The 12,214-nt window shown below is 47.6% G+C and overlaps 4 protein-coding genes across 6 annotated transcripts; 2 read left to right on the forward strand and 2 right to left on the reverse strand.

Annotated features, from left to right (window-relative positions):
* The first annotated feature begins 352 nt into the window (after positions 1 to 352).
* On the forward strand, positions 353 to 6,449 carry LOC122612418 (long-chain fatty acid transport protein 1-like). 3 transcript variants are annotated; one of them, XM_043786021.1, is made up of 6 exons: positions 353 to 437; positions 2,255 to 2,494; positions 3,967 to 4,205; positions 4,263 to 4,907; positions 4,967 to 5,168; positions 5,227 to 6,448. In XM_043786021.1, exons 2-6 carry the CDS (start codon positions 2,378 to 2,380, stop codon positions 6,166 to 6,168), a joined length of 2,145 nt encoding a protein of 714 aa, XP_043641956.1. In that variant the 5' UTR covers positions 353 to 437; positions 2,255 to 2,377; the 3' UTR covers positions 6,169 to 6,448. The 3 variants fall into 3 exon arrangements, with proteins under 3 accessions (XP_043641956.1, XP_043641958.1, XP_043641957.1); XM_043786022.1 differs by lacking the exons at positions 353 to 437; positions 2,255 to 2,494 and adding an exon at positions 3,157 to 3,364 and having other exon boundaries at positions 5,227 to 6,449; XM_043786023.1 differs by lacking the exons at positions 353 to 437; positions 2,255 to 2,494; positions 3,967 to 4,205; ... (1 more) ...; positions 4,967 to 5,168; positions 5,227 to 6,448 and adding exons at positions 3,145 to 3,364; positions 3,433 to 3,726.
* A 102-nt stretch (positions 6,450 to 6,551) lies between these two features.
* Positions 6,552 to 7,515, reverse strand: LOC122614096. The gene has a single exon (XM_043788570.1). The coding sequence runs from the start codon at positions 7,442 to 7,444 to the stop codon at positions 6,866 to 6,868; it is 579 nt and encodes a 192-aa protein (XP_043644505.1). The 5' UTR covers positions 7,445 to 7,515; the 3' UTR covers positions 6,552 to 6,865.
* A 218-nt stretch (positions 7,516 to 7,733) lies between these two features.
* On the reverse strand, positions 7,734 to 9,239 carry LOC122613878 (zinc finger protein 277). Its single transcript, XM_043788295.1, has 2 exons — positions 8,978 to 9,239; positions 7,734 to 8,923 (listed from the first exon to the last, which is right to left on the reverse strand). The coding sequence occupies exons 1-2, from the start codon at positions 9,222 to 9,224 to the stop codon at positions 7,812 to 7,814; spliced, it is 1,359 nt and encodes a 452-aa protein (XP_043644230.1). The 5' UTR covers positions 9,225 to 9,239; the 3' UTR covers positions 7,734 to 7,811.
* A 359-nt stretch (positions 9,240 to 9,598) lies between these two features.
* Positions 9,599 to 12,209, forward strand: LOC122613148 (phenoloxidase 3). The gene is made up of 4 exons (XM_043787179.1): positions 9,599 to 10,811; positions 10,867 to 10,962; positions 11,056 to 11,793; positions 11,856 to 12,209. Exons 1-4 carry the CDS (start codon positions 9,828 to 9,830, stop codon positions 12,084 to 12,086), a joined length of 2,049 nt encoding a protein of 682 aa, XP_043643114.1. The 5' UTR covers positions 9,599 to 9,827; the 3' UTR covers positions 12,087 to 12,209.
* The last annotated feature ends 5 nt before the right edge of the window (positions 12,210 to 12,214 follow it).

Here is a 12,214-nt window from a genome sequence, read left to right on the forward strand (position 1 = left end):
TATGGCCACATTCTTGACGCTCTGTGGTTGTTGACATGTTAATGGCCACAAAGGAAACTCGCTTAAGAGGCACGGCAATTGAAACAATACACATGTTGCATGCGGCATAATCACGTGCAAACACAGCAGAATCGCAACCGACAATTTCAGCCGGCCACCAGCAGCACCAGCAACAACAACAACAGCCACAGCACCTTGTTAACTTGGCTCAGCTGCAGAGCTTCGACCCGAAGCTTGGCTTTTTGTGTCAGTGTGTATCTGTGTTCGCGACGGCGACCTGTTGCCACCGACGTCGACGGCGGCGTCGGCAGAGAGTCGGCAACAACGGATTCAGAGGCAGTTAGCTTTTGGGCCCAGTTGCTGAACGAAGCTGTTGGCCGAAAGACGTCGCCGGCTTAAACTCCGACTAAGCGCCCACCAAACTGCACCAGCTACAAGTAAAATTCTAAGCAAATATCGGTTAAAAACATCCTAGAAAGTGATTTAATGATAAATAAAATGCACTGAAGCAGTGAAACTTATATAAGTTATACAGTATAGCTCTTTAAAGAAGCGTATATTAAAGAACTTCCAAGTTAATATTTTTTGTCAAATGTGATTTATAATCCATATAAAACCATGAAAAGTGTTAGTTATGGAACTAATTTTTAACATTAAAAAAAGAAATATTTCTTAAAAGCTTGAAACTCTTCAAAAATGTTAAATAAATATACGTATGAAAAACGACCTTCGAAACCAAGATTATTTCGATTCTGGCTGTGCGTGCAATGTATCCATCAAGTTAATAGAGTGAACAACAATTTCAGCCGCAATTTGATCGCATCCCACATCTCATCTCGAATCTTGAATCTCGAATCTCTTAATCCCCATCCTCCTGAAAAGTCCGACTTTGAGATGTGGGGACCCACAAAAGGCAAAGCAATTTAACAAAAGAAAGGAGAAGAAGATTTCAGTGAAAGTGATGAAGCGTCGCCAACATCCGCATCTCTTAATGATCTCTGCCGATCTTATGTGTTCATCTATATGTGTGCCACAAAAAAATAAAACAAAAACAAAAGAAACCACAATGCTGTGGTAGCTACACTAAATGTTTGCATGAGCAAAATGTTGTAAAAAAATAATTTACAACACGAGGACTGAAACTTCAGTTTTGAGTCAGCCGCAGGCTGAGTAAAAGCCATGTTTATGCATTGGCAAATTAGCGAACAAGCCGAAAGGGAAACGGGCTAAACATATTTTAATGAATTATTGTTTGACACAAGAGCTATTAGCCTAACAACTCGAAAACAATTTTAAAGGGGTTTCTATTGAAGCCAATTAGCTGGGCTTATGTTTGCTTAATAGTCATGGAACTGATATTAGCATAGTTTTCCTTTAAACCAAAATTCAAACGCCACGATAAATTCTTAAATTTGTGTTTACTTCAACTATTTGTAACCTCTTTTCAAGCAAACAAATGCGCATTTCCCATTTAAATCTATCCTCCAAGCCGAGACTAACTTCCTCAACACTAAACTCACTTTAATTGCCTCTTCCATTAACTGAGTTTACCATACATTAACGCCTTTATGGGCCACCTGTAGCTCAACTCCTCAACCCAACTTGGCTTTTGTCATTCGTCGCGCATAAACAACCGCATCAGACCCCAAAACTCACCTTGGGACCACGAATGGCTGAACTCAAACTCGAAAACAAAAACGTCGCAGCATCATTCGTGCCGAGCTGCGTCAAAAAAGGCAATTTTTCTCCATCTTTTCTGCTGGTGTCACCTGTGCACTACAATTGCGAATTCCCCACATCGTTATCTCTGCTTTTTCTCTGAGTTTTCTCAGCTTTTTCGCCTTTTCGCCTTTTCTCTTTTTGTCTTTTGTCTGCCCCTTCCGAGTGCTGCATGTCGCCTAATTACCCATCATTTCGCTGCGAAAGTGCACTGAGAAAAATAGCCAATAGCTAAGCAAATTAGTAAAATGCACACGTATTTCATATGAGATAAGTATGATATTTGCATACAAACACGTAAAGCAATTAGGAACAGTTCCTATGTGGGACTAAAGCTCCAGGGTTCTCAAAAACATATAAATAGTTTTCGTTTTCCTGAGTGTTTTTAAAAGTACAACCGTATAATACTAAAGTAGCTTATATTGAGTGAGGTTTTTATGGATATCCTGCTATACCTTTCAAACGTAATATCCATAAAAGACATTTAACATGCAATTAAATTCTTTAATCTCTTTTTCCATGTGCCACCGCCCAGAAATCTCAATAAAAAACCACCTGAGCGGCGCAGTTAATTGAAGACCAAACCGAGCTCGCCTGCTGAACAACAACACCAGATCGCAGCCTCTGTAGATGTGCTGTGGAGTCCGAAATCAATAAAATGTGCACCGCTGGCGTGGTTGATGGTGGTGCTGGGGCCACTACAGGTGGTGCTGATGGTGCGGATAATGGTGGTGCTGCGCACGCCCCAAGTTCGACGGCCTTGAACCCACCACAGGTAAATAGCATGCATCTACTCATCTACTCGCACCAGCGTGGTCAACATGTATAGTACATATTTTTGGGGTTTCGCTCTCTGTTTGCTTTGTTGTTCCATGGGTGGATCCCCCTGCCCCCTTTCCCCGCTGCCAAACTGAACCTTATCTGACAACAAAATAAAACTCACGTTGCCATCAGAAACAAACAGCTACGAAAACCGCTGAAAACCGAAACCAGTTTACTTTTGGCCCGCTGATTTAACCGGGACTAGGTCTGGGTCTCGAGTATTATGCGATCGGTCATCTGTGCGGATAAAGCTCATAATCAGGTTTTATATAAAAGATTATTGCAGCCTAAACTATGTCTTTGGGTGAAGTTGGTCAGAAACCATTTGAAAGTCAAGATCAGGGTGACTTCAAATGGTTGTTAATGGAGGTTATTAAAATAAATGGCAATTGAGGAGAGAAGTTAAGAGATCTAGTTTTAAGTGTGGGTTACCTCAGGTATACATCCTAAAGAGTTTACAGTGTATAAGATAGGCATGAGAATCTGCATCTGAGATAAGTCAGGCGACGAGAATCCTCTAAATATATCTTAAACTATAGGAAAGAGATGAATTACCTTGGGGAACCCCCTTTGAAATCGAATCGTTTCGTTTACACATTTTACAAATTCAATATTACATTAGTTCTGCGCACCTACTGTCACTTTAATACAAAATAAATAAAACCCAAAAATAAACAGATAGCCAGCGGAACCATTCAAGCGCCAAGGGTCGAAAGAGTTGAGCAAAGATTTGAATAACATGATGACGGGCAGCGACGATAGTCCGTTGGTGGAGGAGGGCGGTCTGAAAGCCACCCAGCATCGACTGACCATTTGGCACAAGGTAATCGGAAGACCACACACACAGAGATATTATAGAACGTACTATATCGCACTGCATACTATAATTAGATTGTGTTCTTTATGCTGGGACTCATCTCGGCGCTGACAATATGCGTTCTGGTCAGATTGTCAAACCGATTGGCCTCCGATGCCGAGAAGAAGGCCTTGCTGCACTTCCGAGAACTTTCATCCGGCCGGAATGGTCACCGCTTTGGCCACTAGATCACTAGATCTTGTTTATCCACATTGCCACTCTATATATTTTCTGTGTGTTTGCTTTTCACTACTTTGTTTTGTTTTGGTTTGTTTGTTTGTAAATTGCTTAAATAAAGTGCTAATTGATTGATGCGGAATAGTTTATGGAACTGCGGTGGCTAGAGTGCAAATTAAACAACAAGCAATTAGCTGAAGATCAGGAAAAGCTTTGAATAAACTTCATCTGGAGGTGTCAGACTTGAGGGGTTATTCTATTTGCTATCTAAGACCCGTATCGCCTGTGATTGCATACGCGGCGTATGAGTGATGCAGTCGCTGTTCTGCTCCTCTCAATTGGCATTATTCACACACACTATAAAGTATACATAACCTTTTGTGATTTTGTAGGTCTCCATATCCATCGATGATCCCAAACACCTAAAGCCACCTGCCAAATCCAACTTCCGGCGTTACCTTCAGTGGATCATAGCACCTGTCATGATGGCCATTTCCGGTCTGATCCTCTACTACCAAGGACCGTGGTACGGACTGGCCTCCCTATATGCCGCCTTGATATCCACACTATTGGTGCGTCCAGGATGGCGCTGGTTCTACATTGCAGCAGTTACCACTCCCAGAGATACAGTGTAAGTTATAAGGATTAGAGATTCAATTTCGTAGTTTTAAATGCATTTTCCCCTCAGTGCACTTTTCGCCTACATCCGTGTGCTGCTCTTCGTTAAGCGCCAGGAGCGGAAGAACCTGAACATCGGAGACATCTTCGAGGCGAATGTGGCCCGGCAGCCGGATAAGCTGGCCATTGTCAGTGAGTCCCAGCAGTGGACCTTCCGGCAGCTGAACGAGCACTCGAACCGAGTGGCCAACGTGTTCCACAGCCACGGCTACAAAAAGGGCGACGTGGTGGGTCTGCTGCTCGAAAATCGCGCTGAATTCGTGGCCACCTGGCTTGGTCTATCCAAAATCGGCGTGATCACGCCCCTGATCAACACGAATCTCCGGGGAGCCTCACTGCAGCACAGCATTACGGTGGGCCAGTGCACGGCGCTCATTTACGGCGCCAGTTTTCGATCGGCCGTGATGGATATAGCCAAGGATCTGCCCGCCCACGTGGGACTGTATCAGTTCAACGACGAGTCCAACCAGGAGGTGGTGGCTTCCGAGGGCCTCAGCCAGGGATTGGCCCAGCAGTTGAACGGCCTTCTGGAGACCGCGGCCAAGGATAAGGTGGCCGCCGGTGCTTCTCGGGCGGATCATCACGATAAGTTGGTCTACATCTACACCTCGGGCACCACGGGCTTGCCCAAGGCGGCCGTCATCACGCATTCTCGGTAAGATCTCCCACTATCCGCAGTAAGTTCTTTCTGTTAATGGGCTCATTGGCTTTCAGGTACTTCTTCATAGCTGCGGGCATTCACTACACGCTTGGCTTCAAGGATCAGGATGTGTTCTACACACCCTTACCCCTGTATCACACCGCTGGCGGAGTGATGAGCATGGGTCAGGCCTTGCTTTTCGGTTCCACCGTGGTCATAAGGAAGAAATTCAGCGCCTCCGGATATTTTTCGGACTGCGCCCGATTCCAATGCACGGTAATTACCTATTAGGTCATCCAATATGTTGTATTAAGGTTCCCTTTTTTACTGCCAGGTGGGACAGTACATTGGGGAGATGGCGCGTTATATTCTGGCCACGCCATCGGCTCCTCACGATCGGAGCCACCAAGTGCGAATGGTGTTTGGCAATGGATTGCGTCCGCAGATTTGGCCGCAGTTCGTGGAGCGTTTCGGGATCCGAAAAGTGGGCGAGTTCTATGGAGCCACTGAGGGCAATGCCAACATCATGAACAATGACAGCACCGTGGGAGCCATTGGATTTATATCCCGTATTCTGCCGCAGATCTACCCAATATCGATCATAAAAGCAGATCCACATACGGGAGAGCCTTTGAGGAACAGCAAAGGTCTCTGCGAGAGATGTGGTGTGGATGAACCAGGCGTGTTTGTAGGAAAGATTGTGCGGGGAAATCCCTGCCGGGAGTTCCTCGGCTATGTTGACCAGAAGGCCTCCTCCAAGAAGGTGGTCCACGATGTCTTCTCCAAGGGCGACATGGCCTTCATTTCGGGCGATCTGCTGGTGGCCGATGAGCGGGGCTATCTGTACTTCAGGGATCGCACCGGCGACACCTTCCGCTGGAAGGGTGAGAATGTGTCCACCAGCGAGGTGGAGGCGCAGCTAAGCAATCTGGCTGGCTACAAGGATGTGATCGTGTACGGAGTGAGCATACCCAACACTGAGGGAAGAGCAGGAATGGCAGCCATCTACGATCCCACGCGAGAGGTCAAGGTCATCGAGCTCGGCGAGGCACTGGCCCAATCCCTGCCCAACTACGCGAGGCCGCAGTTCCTCAGATTCCTGCGCAGAATCGACCTGACAGGCACCTTCAAGCTGCGCAAGGTGGAGCTGCAGCAGCAGGGCTTCAATCCGGAGATTATCGAGGATGAACTCTTCTACGCCCAGCCGGATGGCGTGTATGCTCCACTCACCCCAGCCGTATACGAAAGGATAGTTAGAAACGAGCTCCGCTTCTAGGAGCACCGGACTTCGTTCTTGGGAAAAAGAAAAGTCAAGACTGTGCCTTGTATGTTGGTAAATAGGATTTCCTTTGGATTCAGCCTGAGCCCCAACTAGTTTTAATTGTGGTAAAGTTTCTTATTGTCGCGACAATAATAACTTTAAACATGGAAATTTACTGTTGAAAGAACGTTTCCGCGGGTAAATTATTATTTTGTAACTATTTCCTCCTTTTGCATTTCCAATATAAGTGTCGCATCGTATTGTATACATTTTATAGGTAATAAATATTATGCCAATTATACAATTTATAGTCTTTCATATTTTGCTAGATCATCAATCATAACAAATTGGGACATTGGGGAAAACAATATAATAAAAACGGAGTCACAAGATTTGGATCGGCTTTCATTAGTTTTGTAAAATAGTTTATTGTGCTATCATTAAATAATTTTTAAAAAGGAAACTTACAATTGAAAGAGCATCATTAGCCACTTTTCGTTGGAGTGGTTAGAAAATCTAATATCCCGGATTCCATAAACAGTCAAATTCGGGATTGTTTTAGCTACGATTTCACTTTTCAATAGAATCTAGGTTACTTCCATTCCTTGAATAACTGATACCTTCAGCTTAAGTGGAACCAGATTCGCATGGGAACGGATTTGGAAACGGGGTCATAGAAAATACTTTCAGCAGTCTTTGGAACGATATCCGCTCAATCCTTGGGCGGCACATCCTTGTTCAGCTCGGCCCGCTTCCTCTGCTCCATGCGCTCCTCTACCTGGTCCAACCGTTCGCTCATAGCATCCAGGGAGCTCAGAAGTCCCGCCTGGATCTCGCCGTACCGCTTCATGGCCAAGACCAGGCTCTCCTCGATGAGTTCGCTCTGCTGGGCGTACTCCCCGTTGTTCTGGGTGATGCCCTTTAGCTGATCCAGGCACTCGGCGGGAATGCTGCGGAAGTACTCCGCACCCAGGGCCGGTTCCAGCTGCTTAATCCTCTCCAGCTGCTCGGCCTGGGTGTGCAGTTCGGGAGCCACGGCGTGCAGGTAGACCTCCTTGGAGCGCACCTGTTGGTGCTCCTCCAGGAAGTTGGGGTCCAGGTACTTCTCCAGCTCGTCGGATCTCTTCACGCACTGCTGCAGTGCAGCACTTCCTGTGGTTGCTTCGCCCAGAAGGGCATGGGCCGAGCACAGGGCGTCGACCACGCCCTCTCCCACCTCAGAATCCTGCCCGGGTCCCAGGACTCGCGTCAGGGCATCGATGCGCTTCTCTAGAATGTCCAGTGCCTCCATTTTTCGCTTAATTTCACTTTATTTTGTTCGGTGCGATGGGAATGATGTCAGTCTGCAAAACAATCGATGTCCAACGAAGAGGTGGCAACGCCAGCAGGGCTGCGTTGCGAAGGGGCGAGTGCACTTGCTACCCGTGGTTCTTGTTCTTGCTAAGAGGACCGACTTAACCCTTATGCTGAGGATAAAATATATTATTTTAAAATATAGTAGCAATAAATTAAGCTATATATTTGTGCCTTCATATCAATAAGAATATCAATAAAAAAATATCAATAAAAATACACTCTTCTAATTCCATTACTATTTACTTAGTTTCTTATAAACGTGAACTTTACAATACAAAAATCTCAGTTTCTGATCTAACAAATTACAGCTTAAAATTCTCGAGGGACAGCCGCTCCGCATCCTTGTTTATCTGCGCCAGACTGTCCTCCGAGATAATTCGCACCGTATCGACCTCTGGGTCATCTCCTCCAGAATCATCCAGCACGCACAACAGACCATCGTTCTCGATGTACGGGAAGAAGAACTCTGGCTTGTCCCAGCTCTCCTTTTCGCTGATCCCGTAGTGCGACTCTTGTGCCATGTGCTCCACAAGCAACTCCTCCTCGTCGAAATGCAGGTCACAGGTCACGCAGCGCAGCAGGCACATTTGTCGGCGCAGATAGTTCACCACCTTGACGCGTTGATAGAAGTTGAGAGAGCTGGTGGCCTTTTCGAAATCCAAGCGATGGACATCGTGCATGTGTTCCTTGAGAACGGTGAAGTTGTCGCCGAGATGGTGGCAATACAGGCACTTAATGGAGCTCGGCTCACCATCTGCCGCCCAATCCGACCAGTCGGAATCGTGTTCGGCATCCGAATCCGGGCGGGCAAAGTGCTTGTCGAAGTCCACGCTGCCAGTTTCAGGATCAGCGATTGTGGATACGGATGCGGTTTCCCGTCTTCGTTTTTGTTGGTGCTGTTTCCGGGGCGTTGGCGCTGTAGTAGGTCCGCGATTGTAGTTGATAAGAAAGTACTTGTCGTACTCCCTTCTGTTCGGATTGATCCGCTTGTGGCCCTTCTTGCGCATGTGTTCCTTGAGCGTAGGCCGATCCCTGAAGATCTTCTCGCAGTAGAGGCACATTAACCGGTTCAGGTTCTCCTCCAGGTGATCCAGCAGCTCGTCCACGTACACAAGCTTCTCGGGCTTGCCCACCAACAGAAAGTGCTTGTCAAACAGGTGGTCCAAGTAGTCCGCCCTCAATCCCTTGATTATAGTCCTGCAGAAAAGGCACTCCTTGGAGAAATTGCGGTCGGTTAGCTCGAACTGATGTCGCTCCAGAGCTTCACTTAGGCGCTTTTCTTTTAACCTTCGTCGCAGCTCGTAGTCCTGGGGCAGGATATCACAAAGCAGGTAGTACTTCTCGTTTTTGGAGTACTTGCCATCGGGCAGCTGATCCAAGAACATTGTTGTGCAATATTGCTCGAATTCGTGAGCTGCGAACGAGAAAAATTATTAAAAAGTCACGGTAGAGTAAGGGATTTTCCCACTCTGAAACTCCTTCTCCCAGTACTGGAGGTAGTCCTCCAGAAGCGCAATGTCCTCCACATCGGCGATGACCAGTCGGTGCTCCAGATACAGATGCGCCAGGCAGTCGTCTTTGTCGGTCGGAAATATATAAACCTTGTCGCACTTGAGGCACTTGATGGCCGTGTTGTTGGAGGGCTTGAGTTCCGAACTGGAAATGATCTCCTCCGGCGAGGAATCCCCTCCAGAAGCAGCCACCTCGTGCTCCATTTGTTTACGTTTCCCTGCTGCTCCAAGAATGAGTGTGACCGCAGGTGCTTAGCTGAAAAATACTGTTTGCTAGATAAGCTCAATTATGTAGTACACTGGAAACAATTGACAACTTGCATTTGTACTTAATGCAATGCATATAAATCCTAAATTACACTTCTTTTATGAATAATAAATAAACAACAAATTATACACTAAGAATTAAATAAAATGTATTGAGCACGTACATACATAAGTTTAGTTTTGCCTTATTCGTAACTTCAAATTCTAAGACTTACAAATACATTATCCATTAAGTTTTCAACAAACTAGGATGAATCATAGGAAGCATTATCATTAAAACATATGACTTATTTTTCGGGACGCTGTGATTCAATTCCTATGCTATTACTTTAGTTCATTTCCATATTCCAAGTTCCATGTATTAGTAATATTGTTAATTTTTTTTGTTTTTAGTTTTTATTATCGTTGACGAACTTGCAATGTAGCCAGTTCCAGTTCTCTGATAGTTGGGTATATAAGGCGCTGATAGTTGGATGGGGACTCACAGTTGGAATCCGCAACTGTTCGCAAAAGGTCCTCGAAGACTGTAATCCACTGAAAATGGCCGACAAGAAGAATCTCCTCCTGCTGTTCGAGCATCCCACGGAGCCCGTCTTCATGGACAAGGGCGGCAATGGCACCGTGTTCGATGTGCCCGACTCCTACGTGACCGAACGCTACAACAAGATGTGCAAGAACGTCCAGCGGCGTGTTAGCGACGGGTTCGAGAAGTGCGTCCTGGTCAAGGAGATCGAGATCCCGGATCTCAGCTGCCCCATGAGACTGGGCCGTTCGGAGCAGTTCTCGCTCTTCCTGAAGTCCCACCGCCAGATGGCCAGCCATCTGATCGATGTCTTCCTCAAAATGCCCACCGTGGATGAGCTGCAGAGCGTGGCGGTGTACGCCAGAGATCGTGTCAATCCGGTGCTCTTCAACTACGCCTTGTCGGTGGCCATGCTCCATCGTTCGGACACCAAGGACCTGGGTCTGCCCACCTTCGCGGAGATCTTCCCGGATCGCTTCATCGACTCGCAGATGATAACCAAAATGCGCGAGGAGTCCTTTGTGGTGGAGCAGACCGCTGCCCGTCTGCCCGTCGTCAATTCGGTCAAGTACACCGCCTCCGACTTTGACGTGGAGCACCGGCTGTGGTACTTCCGCGAGGACATGGGCGTCAACCTGCACCACTGGCACTGGCATCTGGTCTATCCCAACGAGGCCGAACGCAGCATCGTAGACAAGGATCGTCGTGGTGAGCTGTTCTACTACATGCACCAGCAGATCGTTGCCCGCTACAATGCCGAGCGACTGAGCAACCACATGGCCCGGGTGCAGCCATTCAACAACCTGGACGAGCCCATTGCCGAGGGCTATTTCCCCAAGATGGACTCCATGGTGGCCAGCAGGGCGTTTCCTCCGCGTTTCGACAACACCCGGCTGAGCGACGTCGATCGCCCCAGCAACCAAATTAGAGTGGGAATCGACGACATGAAGCGGTGGCGCGAACGCATCTACGAGGCCATCCACCAGGGCTACGTTTTTGATGTGAGTGGAGCTCTCAGAATCCGTAAATATATACATCTAATTGGTTTTTTTTTAGGATAACAATGAAAAGATTGTCCTGGATGACGTGAAGGGGATTGACATCCTGGGCAACATCATAGAGGCCTCCGCATTGTCGCCCAACAGTACGCTGGTAAGCGATTTAGTTGCATAGACACATATCATAATGGTGATCTCTAGACCAACACTTAGCGAAACAAATTTCTTCATTTCGTCTCATCTACAGTACGGCGACCTGCACAACAAGGGGCACATGCTGATAGCGTACTCCCACGATCCGATCAACAAGCACCTGGAGTATGCGGGCGTGATGGGCGACTCCTCCACCGCGATGCGCGATCCCGTCTTCTACAAGTGGCACGCCTTCATCGACAACATTTTCCAGGAGCACAAGCGTCAGCTTACCCCCTATGAGCAGAAGGACCTAAGCTTCCCGGACGTTCGCGTCCAGAGTATTGAAGTGGAGAGCCAGGGTAAGATCAACAGGCTGACCACCTTCTGGCAGGAGTCCGATGTGGACATGTCCCGCGGCCTTGATTTCGTGCCGCGCGGCCACGTCCTCGCTCGGTTCACCCATCTGCAGCACCACCCATTCAGCTACACCATCAAGGTGGAGAACTCCAGCGAGGACACGCGATATGGATACGTGCGCATCTTCATGGCGCCCAAGATGGATGATCGCAACAATTCCATGCCGCTGGAGGAGCAGCGCCTGATGATGGTGGAGATGGACAAGTTCGTTGTTACCATGCCTCCCGGAAGCCAAACTATTACCCGAAACTCTACGGAGTCGAGTGTCACCATTCCGTTTGAGCGCACCTTCCGGAACCTGGACCAGCTGGAGAAGCTGGAGAATTTCTTGTGCGGCTGCGGCTGGCCCCAGCACATGTTGATTCCGAAGGGTCGGGCCGAGGGTCTTAGTTTCGAGCTCTTCGTCATGGTTTCCAACTACGAAGACGATAAGGTAAGGTGTCCTTGAAGTATACTGCAAATGCCTCCTGATCCCAACTCGCTTAACTCCTGCAGGTGGAGCAAAAAGAAGCGGATTGTGGCTGCAGCATTGCCGCTTCCTACTGCGGACTGCGCGATCGCCTCTATCCGGACCGCAAGTCCATGGGCTATCCCTTCGATCGCAGCATCCGCCGGGGTTCTGAGATGTTGGAAAGGTTCCTTACGCCCAACATGCGCGCCGTCGAGGTCATCATTACCCATGAGCCCCGTACCGAAAAACTTCCTGAGTTGCCGGCCCGCTCCTGATCTCGAGATGCATCATATCATCGGATCAAATGAAAGCAGGTTTAATGCTTTAAAAAGATGTGCAATAACGGTCCAACTTTCTCGCTGTGTAAAAATACCAAGCAAAATAATAAATACCAGCAAGCGAG

Source organism: Drosophila teissieri, chromosome 2R (assembly GCF_016746235.2).
Source record: "Drosophila teissieri strain GT53w chromosome 2R, Prin_Dtei_1.1, whole genome shotgun sequence".
NCBI lineage: Eukaryota > Metazoa > Arthropoda > Insecta > Diptera > Drosophilidae > Drosophila > Drosophila teissieri.

Excerpts from the sequence above, each read along its gene's own strand:
- LOC122613148 (XM_043787179.1), top strand. The coding sequence starts at position 9,828 with ATGGCCGACAAGAAGAATCTCCTCCTGCTGTTCGAGCATCCCACGGAG. Across the intron at positions 10,963-11,055 it reads TGTCGCCCAACAGTACGCTG|TACGGCGACCTGCACAACAA; the intron begins GTAAGCGATTTA and ends TCTCATCTACAG. Across the intron at positions 11,794-11,855 it reads CCAACTACGAAGACGATAAG|GTGGAGCAAAAAGAAGCGGA; the intron begins GTAAGGTGTCCT and ends TAACTCCTGCAG.
- LOC122614096 (XM_043788570.1), bottom strand. The coding sequence starts at position 7,444 with ATGGAGGCACTGGACATTCTAGAGAAGCGCATCGATGCCCTGACGCGA.
- LOC122612418 (XM_043786021.1), top strand. The coding sequence starts at position 2,378 with ATGTGCACCGCTGGCGTGGTTGATGGTGGTGCTGGGGCCACTACAGGT. Across the intron at positions 2,495-3,966 it reads CGGCCTTGAACCCACCACAG|GTCTCCATATCCATCGATGA; the intron begins GTAAATAGCATG and ends GTGATTTTGTAG. Across the intron at positions 4,206-4,262 it reads ACCACTCCCAGAGATACAGT|TGCACTTTTCGCCTACATCC; the intron begins GTAAGTTATAAG and ends TTTTCCCCTCAG.
- LOC122613878 (XM_043788295.1), bottom strand. The coding sequence starts at position 9,224 with ATGGAGCACGAGGTGGCTGCTTCTGGAGGGGATTCCTCGCCGGAGGAG. Across the intron at positions 8,924-8,977 it reads CTGGGAGAAGGAGTTTCAGA|CTCACGAATTCGAGCAATAT; the intron begins GTGGGAAAATCC and ends TCTCGTTCGCAG.